Source organism: Drosophila mojavensis, unplaced genomic scaffold, assembly GCF_018153725.1.
Source record: "Drosophila mojavensis isolate 15081-1352.22 unplaced genomic scaffold, ASM1815372v1 contig_231, whole genome shotgun sequence".
Lineage (NCBI taxonomy): Eukaryota > Metazoa > Arthropoda > Insecta > Diptera > Drosophilidae > Drosophila > Drosophila mojavensis.
Genome location: NW_025318772.1, coordinates 6195676 through 6222516, shown reverse-complemented (window position 1 = coordinate 6222516; position 26841 = coordinate 6195676). Strand labels below are relative to the sequence as shown.

Below are 26841 nucleotides of genomic sequence, written 5' to 3'. Positions count from 1 at the left end.
TTTAACTATCACCCGCACTTTCTTTCTCGACTTAAGTGCAATGTAAAGTAAACAAAATTATAAATTTTAGAGAACAGTAAGTAATTTTAGATCATTACAGTCACAGTGGATTACAGAATGTAAGCAAATAAGTAAAGATATAATATATATTTATATAAATCGTGGCGCCCCTTTGCGACACATCACAAGGCGGTTTCGGTTACAACATCTTAAGCTGTAATTAAGAGTTGAAATTTGTTATCAAAGCTGGAATCAATAAATCTCTTCTAAATCCTCCCATATACCTGAAATTTTGGCAAAGGCCAAAGCGGACTTCTCGTTGTCAAAGCATTTGCCTATCTCAGCGCAGACGTGCGACGGGTCGACATAGGGACGCTCGGACAGGTGCATGATGCTGTAGCCGTAAATAGTTATCATTCGCGAGCACTAAAATATAAACATTAAATAATATAAGATACAGAAATATATCGAATTGGGAATGTATCTACTTACAATGCTATAGTACTTGGCTGGCAAGTCCTCGCAGGCTTGTGAGATCATGTCCCGAATGGTAAATTTATCGTGATCCTTCTCCGCGCGGAAGAATGGGAACAGGGACTGCGCAACTCCATGGCAAACGCCACACTCAACCACCTCATCGGTGACGACTTGGCTGAAACAGAGCTGTAGTTTCTGGCACACCTCCTTCGGAGGCACCTTGCTTAGCAGACTAATAATGGCTGAGGCATAGCCGTCGATAAAGGTGTCACATTGCTTGCGTATGGTGGTCGGCAGACGTCCACAGACAGCGCGGATGGCCTTCTTGATCTCGTCCTGCTCGGTTTGGTTACGCAGGTCGGCTTCCAGTTTCGTCATGATGAACTCACACAGGACACAGGTGGGCGGCTCATCGACCTTGGCTGACTCCAAGCGCGCCAACTTATCGGCCTGCTGCTTGGGCATCACAATTACATCGTATTTCAAGGCCTCATCGATTTCAACTATCAATTGGGAAATTGAGTAAACATAAATTAAGTTTATATATCAACCTTTTTGTATATATTTTGTACACTTACGATCCTCCTGCTCGCCGCCCAAGCACATGCCAATCTCGGTGCAAATAATTTTCGGTTCCATCTCCCTCAGTAGGAGGTCGGCAATCTGATCACCGTGCTTGTCAATGAATTTATGACACTTGGTGGCCAATGGTTTTTTGAACTTATCGCAAGAGTGCTCTAGAGCGTCCTTAATCTCTGACTTGGTCGTATGCTTGCCAATCCTCTTCTCGACTGTTTTGACAACCTCTTCGCAGAGCAAACAATTGGGAGCGACGCCGAAGTCCTTGTCGAAAGCAATCTGTACGGGCATCTCCTTGCTGGAGTCGATTTCATTGGCTTCCAGTTCCTCGCTGTTGCTGCTGGACGACTTATCGGTCTCCGCGCTATCTATGAGGCTAATGCTCATTTCATCCAAATAGTCCTTAGTCTTGGGACACAGTTTGAGCTGTACGCAAATCTCTTCTGGCTTGAAATCGGTGATAAGCATGTCAATGAGCTCATTGGAGTAGGTCTCTACAAAGTCAACGCACTCGTCGCGCAGCTTGTTGGGCAAATGGGTGCACAGGCCGTCAAGAACCTTTCTGATATTATCCTTCGACTTGTTGTCACGTATCTTTATCTGAGCCTGCTCAACGGCAAACAGGCAAAGCGGGCAGGTGGGCTTGTCCTGTTGATCGGACACCGGTGATGGGTTGAATACCTCGATATCATCGTGGTTCTCAATGTTACGTGGACACATCTGCATCATGGGGCAAACGCTGCGTGGATTCAGACCCTGGATGAGCAATGCAATGACCGCATCGCCGTACATTTCCACAAAGTTGCGGCACTGTGCGGCCACACCCTGTGGTAGCTTGGTGCAAATGTTCTCAACAGTATGCTTAATCTCATCATCGGTAGCAGGCGTGGCCAGCGTTTCCTGAATAAAGTGCAACAGATACTCGCAGATGGTGCACAATTCACCGCCCTGCACCAAAAGGCCGGGATTAGCGGCTCCCATTAGATGATCAATTGGCAGCTGCATGTCCATAATTTGTTGGTGGCTAAATTTGGGCTCGTTGGCGCCTAACTTCTTGATAGTCACGTGCACTTCGGCAGGGGCAATGGCCGGCAGCAAAGGCATTATGGGTGCATCATGGGTCTTATCCAAGCCTTTGGGGCAAACTCCAATGAGGAAACAAGTGCCATTGGCGTCCAGATTGTTGACCAAAGTACTGTAGATGACATGATAGTACTGATCCACAATACTGATGCACTCATCCTTGAAGCCACGCGACTGTTTGCAGAAGCCCTCGAGAACCTGCTTAAATTCCGTTTCTGTGGTATTGGCTACAAGCACATCGCGCAAATGTTTCACTAGCTGCTCGCACAGAGCACAGGGAATGTCGTCACCAACGCCGTCCAGAGTAGTCAGTGCCTCCGGTTCCTTCACATCATCCTCGTGTTGATGGTAACGGGCTGCGCACACGCCAGACAAATGGCACAGGCCATCAGACTGCAAGTGCTGCTGCAGATTCTCGTAGATATCATTGAAATAGGTCAGTACCAAGTTGGCACAGCCATCGGAGAAACTGGACATGGTACCGCACCAGTGCAGCAGCTGCTCAACCATGTCGTCGCGGTTGGTAGACTCAAACTTGCTCTGCATCTTGCGCGTGAGCAGATTGCAATTTCCACAGGAGAGCTGAGTCAAGCCAGTCTCCTTGCTTTCTTCCTTCTTGTTATCATTATTATCGATCACTACTTCCTCTTCCTTGAGCGTGCCGTCCAGAGCCGCCTGATATGCGTTATGCAGCAGCTCATCGATGCGAGCGCTGTTGCACAAACCAGCTACCGAACAGACTTGCTGTAAGGGAAATGAGTAAGCTTAAAAAAGAAAATGTAAGCAGATTTTGTATCGGCTACTCACATCAGGATTCATCTGCGAGGACAACGCCTCGACAAGCTCGGGTATGAAGTTGTCAGCCAGAGTAATGCACTCCTTCTGCACTAGCTTGATGGGTATCAGTTTGCAGGAGCCTTCAAAGACCTCCTTAATCTCTTCCTCGGTCTCATTGCTGCGCAATTGATCGCGCGCCTGTGTTACCATGTCCTTGCATATCTGGCAAATCGAATCCGTGTCCACGGGCACGGTTCGTTTTTCCCACACGGTCTGAATACAGTGACGGGTAGCCTTGCATTCCTTTGAATTGCTATCGAATGAAACAAAGCGGAATAAGTTAGTCGACTATTCGAAGAAAAAAATGCTGCGTTCGCAGTTGGGAAAAACAAATGCCTCAAATGACCCGCAATCATAATCGCTTTTCGTTCAGTTATAAACTGAAGTCAGCAAAGATCAGAGTCCAAAGCATTGAATGAACCCTCGCAATATGCACTAGTTGAATGCACCCGCAGCAAATTTATCATATGTACACATTCAGATATCGCTTAACAGACAGCGGGAATTATGCTTAAACCGTCCAACCATTTAAAAACAATAATCTGATATTGTAGAGAATTCATACGCAGTTTGTATTCCCCAAAAATTACTGTATGTTTATAAATTCCATGATGTTCTTGATAGGCTGTGGGACACAGTAATGTGCTAATTTTTATTTAACAAACAAATATTGTGTATATACTAGGCAAGATAAGCAGACGTACTCATATTTGGAATATACGTATAATATATATATTTATATATTCATATATGCACTTATATGTAGCGACTTCTTGTTGCAAAAATTTTGCGACGTTTTCTGTTTATATTTACCATTTTGGTTTGACAAGGAAAACAAAGACGAGTTAAGCGATCCCGTGCACATAAATAAATAAACAAAGAAATATAAGCTAATGGAAAAATACGAAGTAAAATCGATCGATTGCAAAAATTTTGTCTAAGTTGTATGAAAGCTGAAGTGTTGATTATTGAAGCATTTGCTAGAAAATGCAATTATATACTTGCAATGGCGTGTTTATGGCGGGTATTGCATATGTATATATGTACATATATATACATACACACTATTCCAACCTAGGGCAAATACATGTGTAGGTATAGGTATAACTGCAGTTTGGATTAGTCAGAAATCGAATTGATAAGAAAGTGCCAAGTGTTGAATGTAATATATTCAGTTTCATTTATGACGAATAGTTGGCAAAGTTTGACCGAAAGTCGGGTAAATAGCAGCCCTAAGCCCGATTAGTCATCAAAATTTGCGGCTGATTATGCAGCTTACAGATATGTTTATTCATTTGCGCATATGTAATCCGTTGGCTCAGCTGGAATTTATATTGTTAACACAAATAACACTTACAAAGAGAGTCGCAGACGAAAGAGAGATACTGACAAAGGGAGAAAGAGTGATGGAGTGAGAAAGAGAGAGAGAGGTAGTGTATGTGTGGGCAAAGTGTAGCCAAAGTTCGCACGTATGACAAGTATGACAAGAAAACACAGAGAGAGAAATAATGCTAAAAAAAAAAAAAAAAATTAGAGCAACTGTAAACCGCATAACAAAGGTTATCGACGGCACAAACAGTATGGCGGCTCCGCCTTGGACGCCGCGCCGATTGCCTTCCTTATCAAACAGTGCTTCAAGACGAACAATGAACAGTTATAGAAGAAAATATAACAAACACACAACGGGTTACAAACTGCGTAGTGGCCATTGTCTTACATCCGAACTTATTTAATGCAAACGCGGGAGTTTAGCTTTTCTTCCAGCGGATAACAAAGCTTTTTTACAGTAGTTTCTAGACTCACCTGAGATTGTCGCACCAGTAGGAGGGGCCCCAGGTGCACTTAGTGGCACCTAGCAGCGGCTGCTCAGCAATTGGCGTCGATGAAACGAAAACGCCTAAAATGAAGAGAAACACACAAAGCATGTTGAGGAATAATATACATACATACATATGAACATACATTCGTATATGTAAAAGTCTATTGACCAATGTTTAACAAATACGCAATATTCACTATCAACGTCACAACTTACCAAAAACAAACACTGCCAAAATGGCCAAAAGGCCCGCGTTACGCATCTTGTTTTGTGGGTGTGTGCGCTCTCAGAACTGGTGATATTATTAAACCAATTTGGATTTTTCTTTTTTTTTTTTTGCTCTTTCAACACTTCAGCTGTAACTGCAACTGCACTGAATGAATATTTGATGAATAATGAGAAAAGCGAATTGCGTTTGCTTTGCTTTTGTTAATTTTTAGTGTGACCAGGCTCGCTGATCAAAATGAATATATCGATATACCTATCTATCGGCTTATAATATTAAAATATACTAAACATTCTCATAAGGCTGCCGTACAGCTACAAAAACGATTGGGAGCGCTGCCACATCGTTGAATTAGGTTAGGCGCACTTGTCAGTGTGCATGTGGACCCGAGTTCAAACCCCGTTGAGACAAAACAAATTAATTTTTTTTTTTAATTAAAAAAAAAAATAATAATAATAATAAAAATACCACTACTAGTACTTTATCTTTAATTGTTATTGTATGTCATTTGAATTGAGCTCTTGATAAGAAAATACTTGTCATATCAGCAGGCATTCATTTATTAGCTAAACGCTCGAGCTTTGTTTTAATTGTTTTTAAATGTCTTACTCAATAAACTATGGCAATAACCATCGACAAATGTTCTTGAACTTTTGCTCCAGCGCTTAGCTCTCGTAAATGTTTAACCAAACACAGAGGCGTAAGCGCTGAGCGCGCAACAATGCACACAAATTCAATTGTAATTATAGTTAACAGAAAACTAATAATTGATTGATGTTTGATATCAACTTTTTACACCGCATTGTTTTTGATGTTGGGAAAATGCATTTTAATTAGTTGAAATTTTTACACAATATGTGAATATACACATCTTTGCTTATCAAAATGCAATTTTCTATTCAAAACAAACTGAATAACAACTGATGCGGTGTGGGAGCTTAACACAGTTGAGAATGTTTGGTGCATTCTCAATGGTAATTCGCTGTTGTTGTTGTTGTTGTTGTTGTCGATATTGAGCTCCCCAGCAGAAAGTCGAGGTCAGCTAGTGGCTGCTGCTGAGTGAATTGGCAAGCGAAATGCCAAATGCAGTCACCGATCTATCTAACCAATATGTCTACAAATCTGTGTCAAGCCGGCGAAGGAAACTTGAAACTCGACTTGGCCTGGCCAAGGTAACGTGGCCAACTAGCCAGCCAGCCAGCCAGCTAGCTGTTGGCGGTGGTATTTGGTTCTATACCACATTTAATTGCAGCAGCGCGTGAACAAATTGAAGCTGCACTTGACCATTGACAATGAATTGCGAGGTAATTGACAATGGGTAGGCCTTTTAGAATTTATCCATCTATACGTAAGTTCAGCAAACAATTTTTTTCATTAAACACGCATAAAAACCTTGCAGGCGAGCCTAGTTTTCACACGGTGGAGAGATACCATTACCAAAGAGCTGTTCGTCTTTTGGGGGAACTCGGCTTGAAATTATTTGTTTGTTGATGGTTCGTTGCGTGACATACTTAGTCGGAGACGGACCGAGAGAGAGAGATTGTACGCTTGTAACCCTAATTACGTGCGTAATTACGAACAACCAGCCAACGAGACACAGTTAGAGAAACCTTAAGTGCGTCACATACACTTCATCTAATGGTAAATTGTTTTATTAGGTTGTAAAACTTGTGCAACTTCCTTCATCTAGCGCTTTAATCAGCCAGAGGCTGCAGCTCGATTCGGGGCGTGTTCAGCCATTGCTAAGCTGCCGCCAAATTGCAGTCATTACCGTTGGATCATTCTTTGAATGCGAATACTGTTGCCCTGAGACCAAGATCAGAGCCATGCGGAAATGAACTTGACCTTATCGACGCGCCAATGGTGTGCTAGACCTACAGCAAGCAACTGTTGCTGCCAGCTAACTGGCGGCTTACTAGCGGTTATACGAACGGCGTAAAATAAAATTCAAGTTAATCAATTCCGCAACAAATACAATATAGAGATTTGTTAATATATTTGTGAGTCAAATTTGCTGCTGCTAATGATAATAAACCAGCGAGAAACCAACGGAACAACACCACAGCGCCAATAACAAAGGCCAGGAAATCCAACCCCACCAATAACAGTTTCTACCTATGAAGCACACTTTAAATATGATAAACACAGTAGACGAAGGCTTCTTCCGCAAAGCAAACTCAACGCAAGAAGATCAAGTTCAAGAGTTTCTTCTTCTGTTTTATAGAAGCACACTAGAAGAGATGCATGGACAATGACTGCTATTCATGATGCTCGCCTCGCTCGTTTGCTTTGACCCACTGCAATCAGCCCACAACCAGTCACCTATTCATATTTAACACCTCTCAATCATATGTATCATTTAATTCGGGACGGCGCGAACGCCATTCCCGGCTACCAAAAATTACACGCACGAGTTATTCACATTAGGAATAATCGCAAAGGTCAACTCAGCCGAAAGTGCAATGACCGAGCCTCGCTCCGGAGGAACCGCCTTCGTGATCACGGTTAACCTCTACGCCAGGTAAGTATGCTTTTCTCTGCTCTGGAACAGCCACTCCAATACGGCAGAGTCAGAACCGTTTGGGAATTATTGTGCGCGCGCAAGTGAAATTTTCTACAGCAAGCAAAACAGTCAAAGCATGCGCTGCCAACAATTGAGTATGTGTGCGTGTGACCGTGTGTGTTTGTGTGTTCAACAGCAGGCTAGCATATTTCTGGTCGTGGATAATAAAAGAGGGATGGATTTTGGTTGGCTGGCAGCAGAAAGGAGACGTAAAATTGTTAATGTTAAGTTCTAAAAGTATTATGCTTATTGTTTAAAGTTAGTTAATTTCTGCATAGTTATTATATTATTTTGCTGAATTTAACTCATTCGATTTATCAGTTTTTATTATGTGATAAGCACTGCTTAGGCATTTATTTACATATTTATATGGTTTATGCCTCTATGGCTTTGCATTTTGCCTCATACAGTTAAAATAACAATAAAACAATAAAATTATACAAAGCTTGTGTACATATGTATGTATTTTAAATAAACATTTTTAATTATATAATTTCATCAGATAAATCATTTATATGCTCCTCAAATACATACATATATGTACGTGTACATGAATAAACATTCGTTTCTACTCGGCATGAAGCATTCAGCAAAAACAACACTATTTCTGTATATATGAACCAACTCATACTTGTGTCCTTAAATGTTTCAACCCTTAACGTTGACTACTACCCACATTACACGCAATCCAGTTGCCTTTGCTACTTTCACTTCAGTAGAAATTTTCACAATGCAATTCTCAAACGGTTCTGACTCTGCCGTATTGGAGTGGCTGTTCCAGAGCGGAGAAAAGCATACTTACCTGGCGTAGAGGTTAACCGTGATCACGAAGGCGGTTCCTCCGGAGCGAGGCTCGGTCATTGCACTTTCGGCTGAGTTGACCTTTGCGATTATTCCTAATGTGAATAACTCGTGCGTGTAATTTTTGGTAGCCGGGAATGGCGTTCGCGCCGTCCCGAATTAATTAATAAATGTAATGTAAATATAAGTATAAATAGTATAAACATACTTGGCATTCATACATACATATGTATATATATGGAAGTACTGAATGCATTTCATATGACACGTCGCGTAGGTATGTATATTTCAGGTCTCAGTTGCCGTTCGTCAAATCAGTGTGTCTATCTTCTTAACTTTGAATGTTCTTTTGCAATATGGAATCTAAAGGAAATTATTAATGTTTAAATTTGCTCCTGAATCCAAGGAATCCCCGTAACTCGTAATCTTCCATTCCGAGCTTGAAGGTAATCAGCTTATTCAATTGTAAACAATCATATGATTGGAACTAGTAAACGTAATGTTCATAAAGACGAAAATACAGAAGTGAAGGATTACTGTCTTAAGTGTCGAAGTGCTGAACGCGCAATGACTTGCTTTTTTTGACAGAGCTGGTTTTTATTAGGCAAGCTGTTAATTTGTGTCTAATTAAAGAACGATTCACTGACCAGATTTTATTTCCCTGTCGAATTGTAGACAAAGTTATTTTGACTGCGACGTGATGGAATAATTATATTTTAAGGAAGTGCGCAGAAAACTGAAAAGACAGACTAAGACCATATTGATAATCATCTAGATATTCGTAGCTATGTTATGCGATAGTATTCAATATAATAGACAGGGGAAATGAAGTATACACAAACACAACAGACTTGATACCCTGAAGGGTAAAGTTGAACTATTATTGATACCCTGAAGGGTAAAGTTGAACTATTATTGGATATTCTATCACCCAGTATATTGACGTTCTCTTCTTAATTGTCATAATGTCTCAGAAATTTTAGCATGAAAGTAATTTACATATGTTATTCAACAAACTCGTTTGATGTATATTCAAAGTCATCATCAATTTCAATGTTTTTATGTATTTTTTGTTTGATAATGCCAGAGGTTCTGTTGAACCCTAATCTGCATACTTTATTTGCAAATCTTTTGGTGGATCGTTTTCATAATATGCAAAATGGTTCTTTCTGCCTGAGTATTGAGGTAGTCTGCCAATTGGCATGTCTCAAACAATATGATAATCGACTAAAAAATATCTTTAAAAAAAAATAAAGAATATTTAATAAAAGTGTAAAATCAAGATTATAAAAATTAACAAAATCACGGAAAAGTTTTCTCGGCTCTGAAGTTTTTAGCATATTATCTCATTTTTATAGGGAAACAATATGCCTATCTTGGACTTTTGATGTTTGCTGGGTATTAGAAGGAAACCACAGACATAAAAAACGTTTGAATAATACTTGAGGGTAAATAACACGCGTAAGTCTTCAACAGAACTCGCTTTGTTTTCGATAGTGTTTTGATTCGAAGTTGATTTGAGATAGAATCAAAGAGGAACCAGTTATACATGGGTTTGATTTCAGCCAGCCATGACCATGAAAATATTTTCCATTATCTAACACAAGCTGCCAAATGTTTTGAATAAGAAAACTTGTCCCCGACCTTGGACCACTTTAAGTAAGAGTTTATTTTTAATTATCATGTTCTAATGGCGAATGCTAAATTGCGAATTTGGCTAATTTATTGAGGCAGGTAGACGGCAGAGTAGAGGATAAGTCGACTTGACGTGAGTTATGAAATTCTGACCACTCGAAATAAACGCTCCAATTTCAGTGGCGGACATGACACAGTCAAGTTGTTTTAATTGCACTCATATAATGAAATGTGTATCTACTACTCGACTGGCTGATAGACGGACAGCCTAAGGTTTTAATAGAATCAAAGCGATTCCATCCCAAAAACACCTGCTAATTGCACTCAGAGGCCAACAAATGCAACGACTGAATGCCATAAACGGGCGCCCAAGCTAAGCCGGCAGCCCCAAGCCGACTGCCGACAGATGACAGCCGACATAGACCCAACAGAACTGTCGAGCAATTGTCCACACAGTTTACTGCATATGAATTTTGAGAGACAAATGCAAGGGCAGCAATTAAAGCCAAATGCTGCAAGCAGGCTTAATCAACCGACTAATACACTGTACAATCAGTGAAATAACTGATGAGTAACAGAATAGTAGTAATAGTAGTAGTAGTCTTTAAGTGCAACTAGCATAGGTGTGAGGGCTTACCTGGTAATATTTCGGTCAGTTCTGGTAATTTCTTAGCAACATTTCACAGAAATGCCCCTATACGAGTATATATGAAGGATAGAGGCAAGGCTACAGCAGCTGGCGAATCGTCACAATATATGCCCTCTTTTAATATGCGAACGATGTATTGTAGTCATAAATGCACAAAAATTATGGCAAAATTTGAATTGCCACAAAACACCAGCCGCAGCAGCAACAGTTGCAAAGCGCCGACTCATGTTGAATATATATATATATATGTACATATAGCTATATACAAAAGACAATAGCAGTTGGAGGAAACTATTACTAATACAGAAGTGAGTACGGGCCGAGTAGTAGTAGATTTTCTACTACGTTTTCACAGCGTCTATGCGATCGGCTTCATCTCCGGCTCACACTCGCAGCAGCCGAACTGAGCGACGAAGCTCGAAAAGCCGAAACGCCAAGCCGAAATTTTAGCACTTCTTTTTAAATTTTTATGCAAACTCGAGTTATTTGTTAGTTGTGTGTCGGAGTTCGCGGCGTTTGTATCGAATAGAGAGCACGAAACCGGGTCCGGGTCAAAATCGAACAACACAAAATCGCATTTGATATTCTGTGTGTATCTGTGAAGGACATGCCAAAGGCTGGAAGCCAAGTGTAAAACGATTCTTTTCTTAAAATGTCCTCAAAAGTTTTTAGTTCATTGATGGCCGAGAGCATTTTGCTCTCCAAAGCCGCTCAGATCATATCGGGATATTCCCCTATAACTATATTTCTGCTGGCAACGATCATAATATTTCTAGTGGTCTATAATAAGAGACGCGCGCGTTGGGTGAAATATATTGAAAAAATACCAGGACCTGCCGCTCTGCCCTTTCTGGGAAATGCAATCGAAATGAATGTGGATCATGATGGTGAGTATGCTGTCGTTGATCTATAAGTTAGATCTTTTGTTGACTGGACCCTGAAAAGCGATCTGATCTGATTGAATAAGCCAATATGACTTGCAGTAAATAAAGCGTAGACGCGGTATTAGGTGCTAATTAATAGACAAGCGAAACAAGATCAATACGATCAGTGAATGCCTACGTGAATCAATACAAGTGTGCCCCGTATTTAGTTCTTCCTAAATTTGATAGAACTTTATGCTACTTGCAGTTTCACTTTCATTTTTCTTTGATCGGAATCTCACAGAATCTATTTTTTATAGGGGCCAAATTAGACGGATTAATAAATACCAAATACACAAATAATGTAGTGCAAAAATGTGCTAATAAAATGGTAATTGTCATATTGATGATACAAATATTAAGGTTTGAGTAGAGTAGCAGTAGAATATTTGTTTAACATACAGATGAGCTTCATTTGTCATATATAATTCCTATATATCGCTTCATTTTTACACAATAACAGAATTCACACGTGCTTTGATTCAGAAAAATTTGTATATGTAAATTATTTTATATTATATATAATATATTTTGTAATATCCAATTTACTTGTGTAATTTTGCATAGAAAAGTCTGTAATGAGACCTTCAAAATAAAATAAACACAAATACCCATACATAGTGTGCATCACATAATTATTTTAATTTTTTGGCAAATGCCAAATTTGAACTTGATATGAAGTAAGCTGGCAAAAACTTTCACCAACTCGAAAGAAAAACATAAAAACATAACAAGCTGCAAATAGGGCCCTTTCGGTAGTGTAAATAGCGGAAATTCGACATTTGCTGATTGAATGAAATTAACTTGAAGACAATGTTGAGCAACTTTATAAAGAACTGAAGCAGCTTTAAAAACGGTAGTCGATCATAAATATAGCTAGACAACAAAACAAAATAAGAAAACACTTGAGATATTGTAAAATAAATGGTCGTAAAACTCTGTGGCACACGAAACTCCCAAAAAGGTCTTAGCCAAGCCATGGGTCTGAGCCGGACGTGTGCTTGCATTGATCTTGGACTTGCTCTTGCTTGCTCTTGATCTTGATCTTGATCTTGGCATTCAAAAGTAGCTAAAAACCACCGAAACAGCATTTGTAGCTGATAAACATAAGAGTCGTTCGGAAAAGCACCAGACATTGAACGTTCAATCGAATGACTAATTCGCTAAGCTAATCTAATATAATAGTTCCGCAGTAACATGAAATATACAAGCATATGTATATCAATTAACACACATTTAAATGCGGAAACTTTTTAGTGAAACACAAGAAGCACGCATAGATTGATAGTTATATAGATTAAAAGAAACATGTATAGATACATAGATATATAGATACATAGATACATAGATACATAGATACATAGATACATAGATACATAGATACATAGACACATAGATACATAGATACATAGATACATAGATACATAGATACATAGATACATAGATACATAGATACATAGATACATAGATACATAGATACATAGATACATAGATACATAGATACATAGATACATAGATACATAGATACATAGATACATAGATACATAGATACATAGATACATAGACACATAGATACATAGATACATAGATACATAGATACATAGATACATAGATACATAGATACATAGCTACATAGATACATAGATACATAGATACATAGATACATAGACACATAGACACACAAATAAATAGATACGGGCTACAGCTTGTTCAGTTGGTCAAGTTCAAGATGAAATGTTAATTGTGTAGCAAACATGTCTTTAACATATTATTGAACTCTATGCCTAATTTCCATATTATGCTATAATAATAATTTATATTCTGCCGCAGGGGCTTTTTGATTTGTTTTTGTTATACGGCTGGTTCTTTGTTGTCGGTTCTTTGTTATAGATGTTGCCAGGCAGAGCTAAGTGAAGTTGTTTTTCTGGCTAGATGAGAATTTGGTAGCGTTCACTTCAATGCTGAGCACTGACGGAAGTTACCTGCCTTCGAGGCATACTCGTAACTTTTGGGCAACAGGTTTAATTATGCCTTCAGTCGCATTAATAAATTAGATTGTGAATGCATTTAAATTGTCTTTTATCTCTCTGGATAGAACAAACCAAAGGAGAAATACTTATTTGATACCATTTAAGTGCTATAAATATATGCAATGTCATATAAAACCCCACCCAAACCTGATCCTAAGCAAATATTAAGTGTATCTTAAGAAAGACAATTTAATTTATTTTATGGCGAAGAATATTTATGGCATAGAATAAGTATGGAGCTTACGAGTCTTTTTCAGAAATAATATTTTAATAAATATAATATAGAATAAAAAAATTGCATTTGAAATAATTCTTAGAAAAGAAGTTAGCGAAAAGTGGAGTGTATTCGAATCGCAAACCGAATCGATGACTATAGTTTATTATCTAACAAATTAATCTTTTTTCTTTAGTAAGTTCTTAGCGAAGAAATATATGCAAATATGCAAATGAAATATTAATTATATGCTCATGGCTTTTGGCTATTTTTTATTTATTTTGCGGGTCGCAGATGTTTCTTGTGTTCAGTTCAAGGCAGTCGAGGAACTTGTTGCGATTAATAGATTCTGTGTATCTAATCGTGCCGATAGGGGCTGCCCCTGCAGCAACAACTCGAATTAACTTAAGCATTCTCTAATATTCAATTGAAAAATGATTTAAGAGCACTTCGAACGACCAAACAGTAGCATCCACATGCTGCATGACGCAGCAATAAATTGTGTTGACTCAAGGTCGAGTCGGTGGCCCAACTACCAGAGATTCTTAATTCATAATTATCCGACTACAAGCTGCTTAAGACTGGCAACATATTTGAAGTGTATACAGACACCAAGGCCGGCATCGGGTTTTATGAATTCAAGTTCTAATGCTAAGAACATTTGGCAGTCAAAGCCAAGTTGTCTGGCTCTGTCTGCTGAATCTGACTCTCAATCCGAGTTTGAGTTTCGATTTGAGTTTGAGCTTAAGTTTTGAGTCGTTGTGGTCGTGGTTGGTTGCGGCTTGGCATTGACTGCTAGCTAAATTTGACAAGTACATTAACAGCAACTGTTGCCATAATAATACTTGAGATAACCTTTGTGGAGTCTATGCTTATGTTCAATTATAAAATTAAGCCAAATATTCAACCCTTACTTTTATATTTCTAGTTCATTATATTAGATTATTAGCAACTCTACAAGAGTTTTTATTTCATATTTAATGTGCTACAATTTGGGTCCAATGACAAATTGTTGCATCTCATGAAGCGGCACATAAATTCAAATTGTTAACGCAATTTAAGCCAGCCAAACTTTTTGTGACTCTTTTACGTCCAGTTTGTCAACAAGCTGTTCAGCAACAACAACAGCAGCAACAACACCAACATCAGCCCACGAAAAAACATAATGAATATTGTGAGCCGGTCAAATATTTGATATGCCTTTTGTTTTGCTTCTCTTTTTTTTTTTTTTTTTTGCATGTAGGAAATTTGATTGTTACCTATTTCTCGCCATGATAAAACATGCAGACTTCCGACCAGCTGGACAACAGCGGCTCCGAGGGAGCTGGGCGGGGGATCAGAGTAGGCGATGCCACATACCGGCAGTTCGGACAGCCATAAAGGGGGCAGCAATAGCCGCTTGTCTTTTAGGTGTTGCTCCTCTTCTTCTTTCTTCAACAATTCGTGTTGACGCTTGAGCTTTGGGTTACATAAAATCATTATTAGACATCTCTGAAAGAGATGGTGAGTGTGTGTTTTATTTTTATTTTTTTATTGTTGTTATAGTTGTTGTTGTTGTTGTCTTTTTAGTTGAGTGTATGTGTGTGTCATCGTTTTAATTAATGCAGCAACCGAGCAGAAAACCGGGCTGCATGAGCAACGTGCGCCGGCTCAGGTTTCTCGGCCAGCAATAAAGGGCAAAGAAAAACCCAAGAAGCTGCCTAGACAGAGCAGCTTATGTTATTTATGTTTACCTACGTGATAAACAAGTGTAACATATTAAAATTAACACAGCGTTTTACATGATGACGGCCTTGATTGCTTCTCACACACGATTTGTAAGCTTTTATTTTTCTTTAATTGATGTCGCAAACAATTTTCACACGTGCACTGAAAACCTAGGTGAATTGCACAGCCTCTAAAAATAAAGCTCAAAATAAAAGTGAGGCTAGTCTGGATAGGATGTGAACCAATATGATAAAGATTTGGTATGCATAATCCATTAAAAACAGTCCAGTTCCTTATAATAAAATACTTATTGTTTATATAGAGAAACCTAAGAATAATTAAGTAATTAGGTCTACTAAATCAGAATAGGATTTACGAGCGTTACACACTATGTTTAAGATCTTTATGTCAGAAACTTGGAGGAAGCTCTTTTATCTTATATCTGAAGTTTAAGTCTGCTTCCTACTGCTTACCCTTACTTACTTCTTGACACTGTTGTTTTATGTTCACGTGGTATATTCAAATTGATCTGGTAGTCATTTGGCAGTCCAAACATTGGCCCCAACGTAGACAGCGAAACTTATTTATTATTTATGCGTACTTAAACGCTCGTTAACTGCCTGTCAGTCAGGCATTCAGCTGGCTCGCAGAGCACAAACCATTGAGACAAATTCGTAACTGGTTTCTGTTTGTTTGGGTTCTTTAATCGTTTTACAGAGCTATTCAATCGAGTCATAGGCATGCAGAAACTGTGGGGCACACGCATTGGCATCAACCGCGTCTGGCAGGGCACCTCGCCGCGCGTGCTGCTCTTCGAGCCGGAAACCGTGGAGGTAAGTGAACAATTAGCAGCAGTCATTATAAACAGAGAGCTGTGTAACATTTACTATATCTGTCTTATAGCCCATACTGAACAGTCAGAAGTTTGTGAACAAGAGTCACGACTACGACTATCTGCATCCCTGGCTGGGCACAGGTCTGCTGACCAGCACAGATCGCAAATGGCATTCCCGCAGAAAGGTCAGTCGATAAACTGATGCATATGTGTGTATATATATATTTATATTTAATTCACAACTGCAGATTCTGACGCCCGCCTTTCATTTCAAAATCTTGGATGATTTCATTGATGTTTTCAACGAGCAAAGCGCCGTCTTGGCTCGCAAACTGGCCGTGGAGCTGGGCAGCGAGGCGTTCAACATATTCCCCTACGTCACACTCTGCACTTTGGACATCGTGTGCGGTAAGTGTCAATGTCACAATTTCATCTAGGCACAGCTAGAGCATATCAAATAACCTACTGCTAATTGCGTCACAGAAACTGCCATGGGTCGCAAAATCTATGCACAGAGCAACAGCGAGTCGGAGTACGTGAAGGCGGTCTATGGGTAAGTCTGGACTACCAAAAGAATAAATAATATTATAATATTCAGGTCGAGGAACTAGAATTCAATTGCGCAAGTTATAAGCGAAAGGTTATCAGGGGCAACAGGGAAAGGGACATCATATTGAGAGCTGTCAGTGCAAATGTCAAATACTTTCCCACACACACTCCACATTCGCATTATGATTGTGTGTGTGTGTGTGTGCTGTGTATTTGGGGTGCTCTTCACTCAAGCGAAAAATATGCGAGATTAAGATGTCAATGGAAAATGCTGCTGCTGTTGCTGCTGATATCATGCCTCATAAAGCGCACAGATGCTCGGACAGGCAGACAAACTGTCAGACAGACAGCCACAGCGACCGACCGTCCGACAGACAGACAGACAGACGGACAGGCAGGCAGTCATTCTAACACTTGACTAACTTTCAATTTAATGCAACACTTTTCCCATCTCTTTGACAACCCTCACGCACACACACATAGCATTGGCTCCATTGTGCAGAGTCGCCAGGCCAAGATCTGGCTGCAAAGCGATTTGCTTTTCCGCCTCACAGAGGATTACAAGACTCATCAGAGCTATATTAATACGCTCCATGGCTTCTCCAATATGGTGATACGTGAGCGCAAAGCGGAGTTGGCTAACAACAACAATAACAACAACAACAACGAAATGCCCGATGCCTACGATGATCTGGGCAAGAAGAAGCGCCTTGCATTCCTCGATCTACTGATTGACGCATCCAAAGAGGGCACAGTCCTATCCAATGTGAGTGTGGAAAACCATTAGGGAAATTATTCGACATATGTCATATTCGTTTCGTATCACATTTATAGGAGGATATACGTGAGGAGGTGGATACATTTATGTTTGAGGGCCATGACACAACCTCCGCCGCCATCTCGTGGACATTGTTTTTGCTGGGCGCCAATCCCGAGTACCAGGAGCGCGTTGTCGAGGAGCTGGAGTCCATATTTGGCAATGACACAGAGACACCGGCCACAATGAAAAATCTGCTCGACATGCGTTATTTGGAGTGCTGCATCAAAGATGCACTCCGACTGTTTCCCAGCGTGCCCATGATGGCGCGTATGGTGGGCGAGGATGTAACCATCGGTAGGTGATCCAATGAACCATCTTAGGTTATCTTTTAATATCTGTGTTCGTTTAGGTGGCAAACTGGTGCCCGCTGGCACTCAGGCTATCATCATGACCTATGCGCTGCATCGCAATCCGCGCGTCTTCCCCAAGCCCGAGCAGTTCAATCCTGACAACTTCCTGCCCGAGAACTGCGCCGGTCGCCATCCGTTCGCCTATATACCCTTCAGCGCTGGTCCGCGCAACTGCATCGGGCAGAAGTTTGCCATTTTGGAGGAGAAGGCTGTCATCTCGACAGTTTTGCGCAAGTACAAGGTCGAGTCTGTCGATCGTCGCGAAGACCTGACGCTGCTCGGCGAACTGATTCTGCGACCCAAGGATGGCCTCAGAGTAAAGATCACTCCACGCCACTAAGGCGGCAACTCATCCAAAGTATTTTAACTTGTATATATTTAGTTAAGGTTGAGTCTTAAGTAAAAATATGCTAAATTAGCGAGCTCCATTGCCTCTGAACTTCTAACTCAGTGAACTTATTGTTTAGTATGTAATTTTATTATGAATAAAAAAATACTTAATCAAAAGACTTGGCGCTTTTCGTGTAATAATCGGGGTACATATGCTAATTCATACCTATCTGTTCATAAGTTAAAGCAGATTAAAAGATGCTGAAAATAAACACTTGAATGTTTTCATATGCCTTATAAATTCCTCATATTTTTATTATTATTATCTTTTTAATTACACATATTCATAATAAATTATTAATTGGGGAAAGATTTGATATTTTATACTCACAGTAAGCAAACTTACCTAATACAACTGCTATTTGGTACAGTATCTTCTGTGCGATTAGCCAAGACATCAACCACACATTAAGATCAGAGAGTTGAAGCAGAAAAGCACGTGACCAATAGATGGCGCCACTAGTGTCATCCGAGCTAGTTTCAGATACCAATTAACATGTTCATTGCAAACAACTTTACCTGTGCACTCGACACGTTTTCACTGACTACATTAGAAAATGGAATGGAAAATGGACAATCATCAAGTCATCAACAAATGGCGCCATTTGGCTTTTGGCTTTGCCTCCGTGTGCTTGTGTGTGCGAGCGTGCTAGTGTGTGTGTTGTGCGCTGTGACCCGTTTCCTTTTCGCAATTGGATCGGCGCCAGGGCTTAAAAGCAACTTAAGTGCGCTTACGCAGTGTAATGCACAAATAAATGCGCACCGCAAATAAATGGGCAGGGTAGCCAGAGTGGGCGGGGAAAGGCAGCGCAGGGCAGGGCGCATGGGCTGGCGATTGTTAGTAATATCTAAATGGATATTATGAGCATATGTACATCGAGGCGAAGGCGGGACGTGCGCATTGAATAACTCCTAGTGGAGCTGAAATAGATAACTACATAGATCGATAGGTTACCCAGAGGTAGATAAGCACAGCTGGAGGAGACCCTGGAGGAGGAGGTGGCGGCCAGTCGTCGTTGGCGTCGAATGGGCAAACAATCAATTAGAATGGCAAAATCTTGCTAAATATTAGTAATCCGACGAACGCAAAAGGGTCTTAAAATCTAATTCCCCCGCGAGACAAGAAATAAGTAAAATATGCGATTGAAAAATGGCAAAAATTTGCCTTTACGAAACAACAATGAGAAATGAAAAGCGAACAATGAAAATTGCACCCGACCGAGAGCCCCAGAATTGTGCACAACTTGTGACCGTGGTCAATTGCACGAATCGAATCACTCGAATGTTGGCACTTGGAGAGGCGATGCAATAAATCGATTGCCAATTGCAGTTCCAGTTGCAGTTGCAGTAGCAGTTGTTTTATTAATTTATGAATTTACAATGCCAACGATGATTATTTATTTTAGTTTAATGGCGGGCTTAAAAACCAATCGATCAAACCTCGCCCGATTGCCATCGAGTAGAGCGAATGTGTCACTCTGCAGCTAAAACCGGATACTGACAGAAGGCATTTGCCTTTCTTTTCCAAATATCTATCGGCTCGCACGATATCTAAGCCATATGTAAATATGCTTTGATTTCCATTGGGTAAGAGTAGCAAATGTTAACTACATATATCAGTTTGGGTTGGCTACTGGAAATGAGTTTTTCTTTTTGTTTTGCTTCTGCTAATAGAGCTGCCAAGAATATAGTATAGTATGGGATTGGCGTTGATTTGCTTTGCTATCTATAAACACGAACCATGGGAAGAACTTAACTCTGAAATTTCGATTAGGAAAATTCTTAGGTTGAATGTGTTCAATTAAATATTTCCTATCAAAAAATAGGATTGGGTGTATATGAACACAAATCGGAATATCCAAGATAACTCGAGGTCTGATACTACTTAGAGCTATGGAAGGAAGTTATCAAGAAATCGTAGATGTAAAGATTTATCCAAAATTATCTACTCGTATACAAACTATACGATCTATTAGGATAGATACCCGCTCCATAGGGACACTGGGACACTAACCAACGTTAAATATTATATATTAGCAACTCGAACTACAATGATAGTGACAAAAGCATATGGTCTTGGAGCAAAGAAAAAGTTTCGACGTCTGTCCCAGTGCTGTGCCTGGCAAAAGAGCAGAAGTAATTATGCGTGCCGTAGGCATTGTCATCGCTGCCTTTGAACCCACACTCAGATGTCACTTAAACGGATTGCGCCTGGCACATCAAAACAAATTGCACTCCCTCGTGTATAGCAGACAAATCTGATTAGAAAAACATTTACAAACGCAAATCGCAAGTTAGCAACAGCCAAAGGAAACGAAGGGAAGGGAACTAAAAGCCACCCTTGGAAAACATTTGATGTGTGAACTTTGGCACGGGCAGGCAAGCGTCGATGCGCTGTAGAGTAGAAGCGTTGAAGCATTGAAGCGCTGGCCAAGGACAGCCTAATTTGATTGACGTTGACGTCAACGCGGCAGCACAATGTGGGAACCGAGCACAAAAGTTGTTAGTCTGAGGCGTCGATGGGAGCTGAGGTGGCAGCGGGGCAAGTGAAAGTTGCTTTTGGCAGTGGCTTTGCGGGCAGGTAGCCAAAAGGCGGACACTGCTGTCGGCACAACAAGAAGGCAGAGGCACACAGGCCGGGAATGATATCCAAACAAACTCAATTTGGTTGGCTGCCAACGCGCGTTTGATAGATTAGCAGCGAGAACGAAAGAGGCGCGTCGACGACGACGACGACGACGACACGTGGCTGGACGCTAACTGGTCCAGGCAGTAGCTGCTGCCGGGGCAGAGCGGGGCGTGCGCAATGTGTGCTGATACGTTTGCCATTTGACGCCCGGGCGATGGGCGAGCATACAAAATTGATTTGCTTAAATATTTGCCATTGCCGCTGTCTACATTAAACAGCTGGTGCATGGGATGAGCAGAGCAGAGCAGGACAGAGCAGGGCTGAGCGGACGGAAGCGGAGCGGGGCAGACACGTGTCTAGCCTGCACTTGCAGTTGTTCTGGCGACACGTGACATCTCGGCAAATTAAACATGCCCCACAATGCCAACTAGAAGAGGAAACAAAAAGTCTAACAATGCAGAAAATTGAAAAACAATCAAAAACGCAACCACAGCTAGAGGAAACCAAGGCTGTAGCTGAAGTTAAGTGCTGGCATCCTGTGCGGCAGAGCAGCCACCCCTCTAGCTCTGTTTCATCTGCTATTTGCACAGAGCGCGCGCTTCGATTCGAGCCGCTTTATTTGGCCATAATTAGCTTAATGCGCGAAGCAAACAACCAGGATATCTAGCAGGACACGGCCGTAGCACACGGCCCAGGATACTCGCTCGTCCTGCTCCTGCTGCTATGTTGCTGCTGTTGCTGCTGCTACTGTTGTCGTGCGTGTCCTTGCTGCCAAATTGCCAGGCCAATGGCAAAGTAAACAAACGTCCTGCAACGCAACAATGTCAACAAAAATGCCAGAAAAAATAAGAAAATCAAATTAATTTGCACGAACCGAATTTAGAATACTCTACCTGATAGAGAAGATCTATAATTATAGCGAAACACTAATATCAAGCATTCCAATATTTAGCAATGTAAATCATATATACATTTATATATACATATATAATAATTATTAAGAATTTATTTATTTATATATATAATTTTAAATTTAAATACTTTGACATGAAATTCTTTTAATCCAAGTTTTCAGATTTATAGCTTCAAGAGATTATTTTTATTAACAAATAATCTTGCATAGTTCAGACATGACATGACAGAATCTCAATTTATTTGAATCAGAAGGCTTTGCTAAATTATTGTACAATATATAATTATATAATATGATTCATCTAGAAATTTATTATCAGTGTTGGAATTTTGAAAATAGCTGATAAAAAGTAAAAAATAATCACATTTTCTTATAATTATCTGTAGCAATTTGCACAAGTCAGTTCATTCATTCCATATACCACATGCTATATAGTGGACTATATAGTCCAGATACTCTGTTCGAGCTGCATTGTGAGCAGGAGGAAAAAAAATTAAAATCATGAATCCCTTAAAAGGTTCTTAATCTGCGGCTACTGTTGCTGAATTTTGTTGCTTCATTTGCTTCGCCCTCTGCCCTCTGCCTTCTGCCTTCTGCGTTCTGCTTTCATGCTTTCCACCCTCGCCCGGGTGGCATTACTCATACGCCGCGTTGCCGTTGACTGGAGTCCAAGGTGTGCGACGCTCTATCAGTCGAAGGTGAAGTGAGTTGAAAATTCGCAGCAGCGGCTGTCAGTGAAGTGTCCAGCGGCTGTCAGTGGAATGAGGCATCATCATATGACCGCCAATCAGCTGCCAAATTGATTTGTTGGGGACCCAGCGAATGGCAAATTGATATTTTTGTTTTTGATTTCTTTTCTTTTTCTTTTTTGTTTCTTTTGGTTTTTTGGAGGATATACCAGACTGATTTATTAATATGACCGGCAGCAAATGCAACTGGTGACTGTGTAGACTTTTGACTGGTAAGTGCTAACTGCTGACCCTGTTGTACAGGCGGACAGTCGGACGGCCGGATTGACGGGTCTCCCGGGGCCCTCCAGACGGCGACGACGTCAGCGCCTGTGGGTCATAAATTGAGCAAACATTTCTCTGTCGATGTCGCGTTGTTGTCGCTGTCGATTGCGTGCAATGCAATGCAAGTTTTATGGCACTCTCCGTGATAGCAGGCACAGTTCGAGGGCAAACAACAACGCTTTATGACAGTAACAGCAACAGCAACAACAAGGGCAAACAGTGGTCTGCCTTTGGCCATGCAACTGCAAAATATATTTCGCGAGCAAACTGGGCAAGGGCAAGGGGCAAGGGACGAGAGGCAATGGGCAACCGGCGCAATAAGCAAAATGTAAATAATTTTTGCTGCCAACAGTAGAGAGAATATACTGTTATACACACATACACATACACACACGCACACACACACAAAAAGAGAAATACCTGACGCAAATAAAATAATAAATTTTATACAAAATTGACAAGCTGGCTTAGCCGCTGCCTGTTGCTGATAGCAGCCAGCACAACAGCGGAGCAAACTGGACGCCAGCTCCATGGAATCAGTTATGGCCAATGGCAATGCGAACAGTAGCCAAATTGGTAGTTAGTGGCCGGCTTAGGCCAGGGCTGTAAAGTTAAGCACATAATTGCGAAATTAAAGACAGCTGACGCTCGGCTGTGCCACGGCCGATCGATGTTGTCGGTTCCCACGCCTCGCTGTCTGCCCTGGACTGTTGTTTATGCTAAAATCAAAACGAAAACAATGCGCAAGAAACGTATGTTTCATTTCTAAAAACAACTACAGCCAAGTGCCTGCCCCCCGCCCCTGCCACTGCCACTGCCTGCGCCCATCAATGTGGCTAAAAACAACAACGAATTTAAATTGAAATTATTTATTTTTGCATTTTGAAAGCGCCAGCGCGTGTCAAGGATTCACACGCACACGGGCCAAACCCCACAGCAGCAACGGCCCCGAACGCGTCGAACGCGTCGAACCCGCCCCCGCCCACACTCCAGCCTCTAGCCAAGTGTGACAACAAAGCCGCCTGCCATTGCTTTTATAATTTGAAAATATAAAAATAACAAAGTGGCGTCGCACTCGTAATTCTCTGAGCTGATTTTCAAATGTCAAAGGACCAGGCGAACAACCCCTCAGTTCCACTTAGAATAGATCGCGCAGCTTCTTCGGATTCTTTATTATTTACACTGTCTGGCTCGTTAACTGAATGCAAGCAAGCGTATCTAGTGGCTAGACTGAAATATATTATGCATATACTTATTCTCATCTAAACCTGGTTCGATATGTTGTTAGCCATAATTCTGTTCCATATATTGCAAATCCTCATCCTTAATTAAACAAAATATATAAATAAATATAACATGAACTCATTAAAATAAATAATAAAAAATAAATTATATTATATTCCCTCTCTGGCTTAAATACATAAGTGTATGGATATTTTCTGTGATATGAATACATACAAGTTATAAATTTGTCCATGAAAAATAATAATACCTTGCTTATCGCAACTCTTTCCTTGTCAAATCAATCTAAGGTTCTCTGTTTACTTTATGTAATCCCTTTATGGGTTCAATTTTTGGTGAAGGTTTTCTTAGACCTTGAGAGTTGTGATTGCTTCCCACGCCCACCAGCGCTTAATCCAAAGTAAATGCAGTAGTTAACTTAAAACATTATCCATAATCCAAAGACACACACAATCGTAAGCTCTGCAAACACTGCATGCCCCACCCTGTGAGAAACTGAGCTAACACTCAACACCTGCCCACAGGCGAGAGCCCAATACGCAGGGCCCAGAATCGAAGGCCCAGAATGCATATGGAAATAGTTATCATACCAAATATGATTGGGAAATCTTCACAGTTGTGGGACATATTCGAATGCGTAGTATTTGCTTAGGCAAGCAGCACGGAGCCATGGTGGCATGCATCAGAGTCGGCGGCCACCTTGCAGTGGGTTGCCTTATGGAAAATGGCGTTTAGATCTGGCCAAAGCCCATGTGGCTTACGCAGCTGAACCACTGCACTAAGTCAGCCCACATTTCTCACGTTCCGCGCATGCAGCCCGACAAACTGAGCATATGGAAATGGAACGGGGCATGGGATTTGTGATCTTCATGTGGGAAATAGATATACATATATATACAGATATAGTTAGTATATGGCGGACAGAGACAGAGACGGTGTCACAGTCATAGAGACAGTGTCAGAGCTGTTGTGGTTGCGTCTGCTGTCTTCGGCCCGCTATAAATCATAAGCAAACATTTTGATATTGTAATCCCCATTTTAATTCGAGCGCATAAAAAGCCGAAAATCAAACTTTTCGACATTGGCGGCGGCGTCTCTGATGTTCGGTTGCAGCTACTTTTTTTCGCTTGTACCGAAAATTGATGGATTACTTGTGGGCCCCCTCGGTCCATCCCTTCCAGAAACTCGACCAATTTCATGGCAGCCATTTGCCCCGATAACTGATAAGAATTCAACAAATTGATTTCGCTGCTGCTGCTGCTGTTTCTGCTTCTTCTTCTGCTGCTGCTGATGATGATGAATATCAATGGCAAATGCAGAACTCTGTTTAATGTTGTGGTTGTTATAGTTTCTTTTTATTGTTGTTTATTTGATTTATTAATTAATTATGTACACACGGAAACTGCAAAAAACCAAACATGTACAAACATTACGCCGCTGCTCTGTAAGAGTTTATCGGAATCGATACCGAGCATTCGAAATACCAAAGATAAGTATCGACGATACACACACGCACATACACATGTAAGTGCTTTGATTGTGTCAGCCATTGCAATGGCTGAGATCAATTTGGGCACTTTTGTTTTACTTTGTTTCTTTTGTTTTGGTGGCGGCAACTGTTGAAAGTGTTCATATATACATATATATTTATCTATTATACACAAACATATATCTATGTATATATGAATATATATTATTTTGCTTTTACTCTTTACGCGCTTTGTTTGATGTCCGCTTTTTGTTTTGGGTGGTGCTTGGTTGGTTGGGCGGCAGTCAGAGTTAGCTTTGATGTGGTGCCGCCTATGTTGAGCAACGATTGCAGAGATCGTGCTTACAAAACACACTCAATGATTGATGCCCATGAGTCAATATAAAATATACTCTACAAATGGGAAGCAAGACACAAAAGTTGCGTAGGAAAAAAGGAGCGAAAAAAGCAGATATATAATAATATTAAGTGGTAAACGAGGACAGATGAAGGACAGTTGTTGCCATAATGTCATCTAATAACCAAATTTGTATAATAATTAATAAAGCGTTCAAATCGAATGTGAATCGACATCAATGATTGCCCATATCTTTTGGTCTACTTTTGACTTCTCATTCTGTTTACAAAATCAAGCAGAAGCAGAGTTCAGTGCGCTGCTTCAAAGTCCAGGTAATGCAGGAGCCTAATTAAATGCCACAAGTTGAGGCCATCAATTTTCTGTTGCGTATTCATGCCCACGTTTTTTCATTTCATTCTTTGTCTTCTTCTTGGTGTTGCCAACTCTCTAGTTAAAATGCTATCAAAACAATCCCAAACAGCTGTTCGGCTGCTGTTGAGCGCACAAATCCAATCTTGGAACGCGCCACTCGCCAGACCGCCGGACTGGGAAATGTGCAACAGCCAAAGAGGGGCACGCACCAACAATTCCATGGAAGAACGCATCCTGTGCCTGGGGAAGTCTGTGCGCACTCCGGCGAGACCTTTGCGCATGTAACCACAAAATTCGTGCAGGCCACACCCCCGACGCGCAGCACTCGTTGGGCGTGGCCCTGAAGTAGCGAGTGGCGA

At 40.8% G+C, this 26841-nt stretch overlaps 2 protein-coding genes and 2 non-coding genes across 4 annotated transcripts; 2 read left to right on the top strand and 2 right to left on the bottom strand.

Moving 5' to 3' along the window:
* Window positions 1-60: 60 nt before the first annotated feature.
* On the bottom strand, window positions 61-5197 carry LOC6575135. Its single transcript, XM_002001115.4, has 7 exons — window positions 5012-5197; window positions 4780-4873; window positions 2947-3229; window positions 1056-2883; window positions 493-980; window positions 285-426; window positions 61-214 (listed from the first exon to the last, which is right to left on the bottom strand). The coding sequence occupies exons 1-7, from the start codon at window positions 5055-5057 to the stop codon at window positions 210-212; spliced, it is 2886 nt and encodes a 961-aa protein (XP_002001151.2). The 5' UTR covers window positions 5058-5197; the 3' UTR covers window positions 61-209.
* A 2187-nt stretch (window positions 5198-7384) lies between these two features.
* On the bottom strand, window positions 7385-7550 carry LOC6575134. The gene has a single exon (XR_047521.2). It is a non-coding gene; the product is annotated as a U1 spliceosomal RNA (small nuclear RNA).
* An 828-nt stretch (window positions 7551-8378) lies between these two features.
* Window positions 8379-8544, top strand: LOC6575133. Its single transcript, XR_047520.2, has one exon. It is a non-coding gene; the product is annotated as a U1 spliceosomal RNA (small nuclear RNA).
* Window positions 8545-11148: 2604 nt separating this feature from the next.
* LOC6575132 (cytochrome P450 4c3) lies at window positions 11149-18606 on the top strand. The gene is made up of 8 exons (XM_002001114.4): window positions 11149-11556; window positions 16261-16376; window positions 16447-16563; window positions 16627-16786; window positions 16862-16931; window positions 17411-17693; window positions 17762-18041; window positions 18097-18606. Exons 1-8 carry the CDS (start codon window positions 11322-11324, stop codon window positions 18435-18437), a joined length of 1602 nt encoding a protein of 533 aa, XP_002001150.1. The 5' UTR covers window positions 11149-11321; the 3' UTR covers window positions 18438-18606.
* The last annotated feature ends 8235 nt before the right edge of the window (window positions 18607-26841 follow it).